Source organism: Anopheles darlingi, chromosome 3 (genome assembly GCF_943734745.1).
Source record: "Anopheles darlingi chromosome 3, idAnoDarlMG_H_01, whole genome shotgun sequence".
Classification (NCBI taxonomy): Eukaryota; Metazoa; Arthropoda; class Insecta; order Diptera; family Culicidae; genus Anopheles; species Anopheles darlingi.
In genome coordinates this window covers 52,687,042-52,694,541 of record NC_064875.1, presented here as the reverse complement: position 1 = coordinate 52,694,541, position 7,500 = coordinate 52,687,042, and the positions used below count along the sequence as shown (strand labels likewise).

At 47.3% G+C, this 7,500-nt stretch overlaps 1 protein-coding gene across 6 annotated transcripts in view; it reads left to right on the top strand.

Annotated features, from left to right (window-relative positions):
• The window catches only part of LOC125957313 (sodium/potassium-transporting ATPase subunit beta-1-interacting protein), a 44,123-nt gene that overhangs the window by 26,206 nt on the left and 10,417 nt on the right, over positions 1-7,500 (top strand). For all 6 annotated transcript variants that reach the window (XR_007469225.1, XR_007469223.1, XR_007469224.1 and 3 more), the window contains exons 4-5: positions 2,423-2,620; positions 2,726-2,786. Coding sequence is in view for 3 of the 6 variants with exons in the window: in XM_049689934.1 (XP_049545891.1) it covers positions 2,423-2,620; positions 2,726-2,786 (259 nt within the window). In the remaining 3 variants the exon portion in view is untranslated. The remainder of the gene's footprint in view (positions 1-2,422; positions 2,621-2,725; positions 2,787-7,500) is intronic.

Genomic DNA, 7,500 nt, shown 5'->3' with positions numbered 1-7,500 from the left:
TCAAAGTTGGTAAACACTTTGCAGTCGCCTCTCGTTGATCTTTTCTCAGCCTATAATTAGAATCTGCTTCCTCTGCAAAAGTATCTGCGATCGGAAATGACGTCTCTATCGCGAGACAATCTGCTCCCCACGACCGCAAGCCAACAGTGCTGGTGCGGTTCTTCCGGAAAACGAACGGCAAAAGTGGTATACACTAATCTCATTAGCCGATAAATGCTATCAGCATACGGGTACCAGGACCCAACTTCCAACCGTGTATCGTTCACTGTTTTGAGACCCATCGAGGCATACTATCTCGTGTCTAGACATGTGTCTACCCCGGGGTTCGCTGTTGGTAAACTTCTTGAAGCACTCGCTGACGACGATGCTGATGGAGGTTCATTGGCCCAAGCGTAAAAGTTTCGTGGCGTAAAAGCTGGCCAAAAAACCATTTGGAATCATGCCAACCAGATTTTGCCGGTTGACACTGGAACTCCGGTATTCATACCATTACCATTCCATTACTTAGCGGAATGTGTACGATCGGGAAATTGCATCCTCGCCATCGGCCTAGCACTCTCTGCTACTTTCTAGACCCTTGTTGGAGATTGGGTTCCGAGTTGGTGGAAGCTCCAGACATTCAGAGCTTCATCAGGCGTCTGCATGCCCTCTTCGCTGCGTGTGTGTGTGTGTTTGGTTAGACGAGCTGGCACAACAGAACACCAGCATATGTGCAAGTTGCAGAAGCTCGTTCGCATCATTGTTGTGTTGCCAGCATACCACACCGTAATTGGAATACATCTCTCGCCAGGTATTGGGGAGATCTTGTTATGGTCATATGACCCCCGTCCAAAAAAGACTCGACTGCTTCCATCATGCTGTGATTCCATTAACCGGTAAAGCGACCTGGCCTTCTCTGTTGGCTGCATGTCTGCATGACGCAGGTATATAAGCGGCCAGCATGTGGGACAGAACGAGACGACCGTTGCACTAAAGAATGTCAAAAAAGTCCGCGAGCGTAAAAGAGAGCGAGAGAAGGTGACGCCTCGCTGCGGAATTCCGACGACCTTGACCCGGTCGGCTATGTAGTCGACAACGGATCGACGACGGTCCACCCAGACGACGACGGAGGTCGTCGGTCGTTGAGTCAAAGCAGGAGGAAAGCAACGTCAGCCTCACAGGGTGGATGCTCGAGGTTCCAGTGGCAGACAGGGCAGAACCAAGGCAACGGGCGAACCGAACCGTACCGGACCACTCCCAGCGGACCGATTCGATTCGATTCGAGGCGAGTTGAAGCTCACAGCTGAGCCGCAAAGTAGTCTTCGTTACGTCACAGACGACCAAGCGTCCGTCGTACGGTCGTTTGAAGGTCCTTTCGGTCCAATACGCGCTGCAGACAAATGTTGACGTAGGAGTGATGGTGACGATGATGATGATGATGATGATGATGATGGCGAACGATGACGACGACGTGTTGTCTGGAGTGTCGCACGCGCGTGGGAACCATTTCCGAGCGAGCAACATTTTAACGAACAAGGGAAATGGATTTGATTTTCCAGCGGTTTTATTCACTTTTGATTAATATTGCGCAAAGAGAGGGAAGCGAGTAGCGCAGATGTTTCTTGCGAGATATGGTCATGCGTTCTTGCCACTCAATCGTGATGCATTCGGTTGAGGGTTTTATTTAATTTATTTTTTTGGGAAATCGATTTCCTTGCCCCTTGAATTGATACTTAAAAACCAGATTATATATTGAGTTGAACTAAAGGTTGTATACATTTAGAAGTCACATCATCATCTTTAAAACATATGTTAATTATTCAAAAATCCTTGTCGTTGAATTATATTCACGGACGGACATGTTAACAGCTTAATAAGCACTATTAAGCTATCGTCTTGCGATCTCCTAGATTTATTGAATGTCATTTTATAACGTCACAACGGTTATAAAAATTGAACTAAAGTAAGGTTTTTCAAAGGTACTTTTAAGAAAAAAAAAATTAAGCAAACCCAACCGCTATGTTGTTGTTCGGTCCGTTACTGTATGCTCCCAAATTTTCCCCAGTGCTTTAGGGGAAATTGAAAAAACATTTTGCTGGCCATCGACATCACATACCCCCATATGGAAGTTGTCTTGCTGCATGACGCTTGTGGATGAGAACTTTTGGGTCTAACTTTACGACACCCTCTGCCATCGTGAATCAAACAGTTTGCTCGATCGACTCGTTGGTTTGACCGGGCGGAAACGGTGGATTTTTTTTTACAGAAAAATGTGACCTTCGAGTGTAGAGGGCCACTCAGTACCGGAGAGTGATTTAGCAGCTGCAAAGTATCCGCAGCGTTTTTCCTTTTCCCAAAAAAAAAAATTCTTGAAACATCCACCAAGTATGATCACTTGAGATGTAGATGCTGATGATGATTGTTTCGTTCCTTCTACTTGCAGGATAGCGATATACTGAACCTGGGCACGGGGAGCGTGTCGTGGTTCGAGGAGAATGGCTACGGTTGCCGGGCAATCTTTTCACCCAACTCCACCACCCTAGATCCGTTTCGGCCTCCCCGGCCCGACAGGGTCGAAGGATGTTTGCTGGAGTACCACATCGTGGAGGTGGCGCATTCGGGCCTCCATGCCGCGCTGGCGGTAAGTTGCGAAAGGGGGCCGGACTGCGGAACTGACGACGGAACTCATTTAGCCACGGCTTTAACTGACTTGTTTTTACTTTCTTTTCATTCAACTGTGGTACAGTTTTTGGGAATCTTCGGTGCCATCTGTTTGGGACACACGTTCCTCGATGAGGATGACAGCTGTAAGTACTTTTCCTTCCGTTTCACAACTGGCAGCATGGCCCCCGTCCCGATCCTTCTTCTGTTGTTAATCCCTTCTTGCGGTTCTCGAAAGCGGGCGCTAATTAGTTTGTCTTGTAATCAAGTTAGTTAATCAGCGAAACGAGTCGCTACTAGCTGTTGCGGCCTCCACTAACCTACGCCTTAACCTTTTGAATCATCCTTTCATCACTCACTCATTATCTAATCTACCGAGGACATAGGTATCATTTGCTGTAGTTCATCGTCCGAAGATGGAACAATCTCACGATCGTAGTGACTGACCTTAATCACTCTCACTAACCGAAGTGCTTATGAGCCCTCGATGTTCTAATCGTAATCAGTTTGGAAAGTAATTTCTCATTCGCTAGTTTACGAGTAGCCCATCTTATGATGGATGGTTTTGGATCGAATTTAATGTTACTAGTTTCCTCGTCCGGTATCCCGAAAAGATGCTGTGGTGGGTTGGGTGGGTTCTAATTAATGTTCTAATTTCTAGTATAAAGTGTACCGAAATGAAAACGATCAGATAGTCTAAACTCTAGACCAACGGCAGAGGTAAAAGAGATTAATGTTGCGGGTGTGTTAATTCCTTAGCGCATTGTGATGTCGATAAGCTGTACACTAGCAGTATGCAGAGAGGCCAAGGACACCTACTGCAACTCCTGATGGTACGTCTGACATTTGGTAGTGCGCAGTGTAGCCACCCGAGAGGCGTGCTTTCGTGATTCGCTACTATGAGCGAAAGGTGAACTTGTGGATCGTTCGTAAGCACGCACGGGGTGGGTCTCATTGCTGCATCACAGACGGCTATTCATACATCACCGGAGAGGATTATCGATGGTTCTCCCATACCGCCCCATTGTGGCACCTCGAACGGCATTATAAATGCAAAATGTAAGGCTTTATTTCAGGTTTATGGGTTGCGTATGTTTTAGAATTAAAATATGTACTTCCATAAAGGGAACCGTAATCTAAAGTTAAGTGTCTGGAGCAGAGATTTAAGCGAAGTTTCCGTCGCATTGAATTGGTGAATCACCAATCGAGGTCTCTGTCAACCTTCTGGAGCGATAGTGGTACTTAAGATGCTGATTGAACGTTCCCTTTGTTCCGACTCTGATACTTGATGGTCACTTGGCCACCATTCACACGCAAACCTCGCAGCACACGGCTGCATAACCGACACCGCTCTGGCTTCCTCATCGAGCTGATCAAGGGGGAAACAATGAATTGTCGAGGAAGTAGGAAATAAATTACAAAATCAACCATAAACCGGCACGCGGCAGCTCCGGCAGAGTGATGTTCAAGATCGCCATCCCCCGTTGGACCTTGGGTAGTCGACCTCCCTTCCTAGGCCTAGCAGTTGGGATGCGCGGAAGTCGGACGAGCGCTCTACTAGTAATACGCTCGTTATCGCCATGTCGCTGAACTATTGTTTTCAAGCGAGGGAAACGTTGCAACAATACTGCATCCGATGTCGATGACGCATCTGGCGAAGTTGGTTATGCGGGCGGCCACTAGGCGGCTGGCAATGATGAGATTTATTTACGCCACCCGGTGCCTTCGTTCGCACGAACATGAAATAGTGAGTGGAGGCGTCATTTTATTTTCCGGCAAACGTCAGGTTTGAGTGTGAATGAAGCGATGTATTGTGCAGGGGGTCAAACTGGATTAACAGTGACTATTTGGGAGTAAAGGAAAGCCTTTCGGAAAAAAAATATTAAGAAATTAGTTGCATCGACATGGTAATCGAAATTGTAACCCTAACTGGAACTTGCCTAATTGGAGTTTTGAGAGGCTGTTTTATTTTATTCATTATAAATCTCCGGGTTCCGGTTCTCATAGAGCGATAATTTTATTTCACTTGTTGGACATTATGTCTCAGTTGAGCTGCTCTTTACTTTTTCATTAGAAAATGTGAATGCTTTATTGTTGTAAAGATAGAATATATTAGAAGTTCTTCCAAGTGAAAGTATTTGTCCTCTTTTGATGCTCATTCGAGCTACAAATTTTTTATCTTTTTCCAATTGTGTGTTAAAGTATCATTTAAAAATCGCTCTGCATGATACGTATGTTTTGTACACATTCTGACTCATTTCCTATTACTTATCAGTGCCTGCAAACTGCTTATCAGCAAACAAACCATGCGCACGACCCACTCACTGTATATTACAACAGAATATTCGCTACCCCTAAAGGTGATATACGGAACTGGGCTCCGTTTCCCTCTACTCCGCTGGGAACGCAGTTGCAGCGCTTGGCAGTATGCCCATCGATGACGACAATGACGCCAACATGTACGCACCCAGCAGCAGAACCGGCCAGGTCGATGCTGCGGCATCATAAATGTAGATTAAATTTTTCGCCATGGCCATACACACAACTGTACTTTCTCCGAGAGACCTTCGATTGGCGGCAACGGTCTGTCGAGCGCTGGTATGGTCGTCGGCAGTGCAAAAGGAAATTGCTCGGATGCTTCACGTTCTCCCGGTGCGCTCTGCTGCTGCATAACTCCTGCGTTCTGCGAGGTCAGCGATCGCGCAACCCAGCCCAGTCCAACGAGAATGCATCTTGGGCAATGGGTACCTCCGGTGGGAAGGCAACTGAAGGCGACGGTAATGGAGTTTGTGCTCCAGGCCGGAAAGAATGCCGTTAGCCACTGTACTGTGGATGCAGCCGCGTAGCTACAAACTGCAGTAGCGTTCTGCAGCCACTGGCTGGTTGGCTGGAGAGTGAAGCATATCGGGAAGACACAGTGTAATATGTGGATCGGTTTTAGAGTTTTTGGTTTTCACATTCCAAAAACTTTTGTCCGATGAAAAGGTTGAGCAGGTCGCCGTCTGCCTTGGACAGTAGCTTGTCCAAGCTAGTCAAATCTAGGACTCACGATCTAGGATATTCATTTACAATCGATAGCTACGCTGCCTGCCCCGTGCGTTGGTAACCAAGATAAAACGTTTAGGTCGCGTTAGATATTCATTTTGCGTTTTGTGGGCTTCCAATTTCGTACCGATAAAAGCTACGAGCGCTACGAGAGCTTAAGCATCATGATAATGTTTTCGGGAAGCACAACTAATTGGAGGAATACTTGACCTGCGGTCCGTGGTCCATAAGACTCGTCCCACAAATGCACGGCACGCTCCGGCGAGGGTTAAAGAACGCGCTAGTATTGCTCAGCACGCTCATAAACATATTTCCGCAGCTCCGCGCAAAGCTCATTGGGAGTGTTTTGCAACGAAAACGTGACATTTTACGAAAAATGGCACGTAGCGAGGGTTCGCGCAAGAAACAAAAGTCTTGCAACTGCCACCGAAATGAACCGAGGGCAACAAGAAACCCGAGTTTTGGTTTCAATTTTGCGGATTCTTGCGGGAACTGTTGTCTTGTGCCTCGGGCCACAGGCGGTTGTCGCCACGATCCGGAGCAGCTCTGGCGTTGAGTTGCTATCGCGATGACGCTTGCCTTTCCGTACCGGAGTTTGCACCGGGAGATTACTCGGCAGTTTTTAGGAGTTTGTAGAAGCGCACAAGAAGTGGGCCAGGCAGTCCAGATCCAGAGCATGATCCTCTGGAACACTCCGTGCACATTTCGCTGTCTCACAAACACACTTACGATGATACTCTTTTTTTCTGGAGCTGGATTACGGGCTTGAAGTGACCGTTATCTTTGTTGCTGGAACGTTTGTCCTTCATTTCCTCACATAGCATTATCAAGTTTCCAGAGAAAAATGAAGATTCTTGAAATAATGGCACTAATTTGTTTTAATAGTAAACCACACATTAGTTCCATCGATAAAATCGAATCGGAAACAATCGAAATAACCCACGACATACGGCAGCCTCTCCCCGGGCTATTTCGAGCGCGGTTCAACGATGGCTACCGAATTTGTTGATGGATTGTGTGGCAAAACGCACTCGCCCTGAAAAGGGATCAAGGATTTTGAGTGGATTTATAGGCCTTCGGGCCACAGTGCTGCCGCCGAGATAAACACTCCTCGACGCGGAATCCGTTTATCGATCCTGTGCGTTCTGCATGGCGGCCTTTATTGGAGCGACCCCGTTTCTTCCGGTTTCGTTATGTTCCCGGCGGTTCTCCGTTGTTATTGGTGGCTTACCATACAAAAAAGAAGAATAAAAGGAAGGGCTATGGAACGCCCGGAATAGTAACACTTGCTCTGCTACTGCTGCTTCTCATGTTCTGCCGGTTGTTCTCTCTGTGCGACGAGAGACTGGGAGGCGAGAGCTGTGGTCGTGGAACGGTAACGTCTTCATCCTAGGAAAAGCTCATCTCACTCGCTTAGTGCTTAGGGACGAGTGCTCGGTTGTGCGTAGGTTGCCGATCTAGCTTCACCAGGGCAGGCTCGTGCCTAGCATTCCCGGAAACTCCCGAAACGGCTGGAAGATTAAAGTGAATGATTTGCATGTTCGCAACGGCAACGAAGAGCAACGGGAGCAGTAATGCGAACGGCTTTACGCTCTTAAGAACTTCTTCTAGAAGAGAAGTACGCCTTCGAAGCGCCCGGAAAGCCATCCGGGATGCGTTGTTTGTTTCTGTTCCCTGGTTTCTCCTCTTTCATTGTGCTAAAGCTTTTGATCTTCTTCCTCTGTATCCGGCCCGGAGCTCGAGTGAAGCCGGAGATGGAGGATAAGAGAACCGACCAAACCAACGAAATCAATTTCGGGCCCCAAAAATTGATCA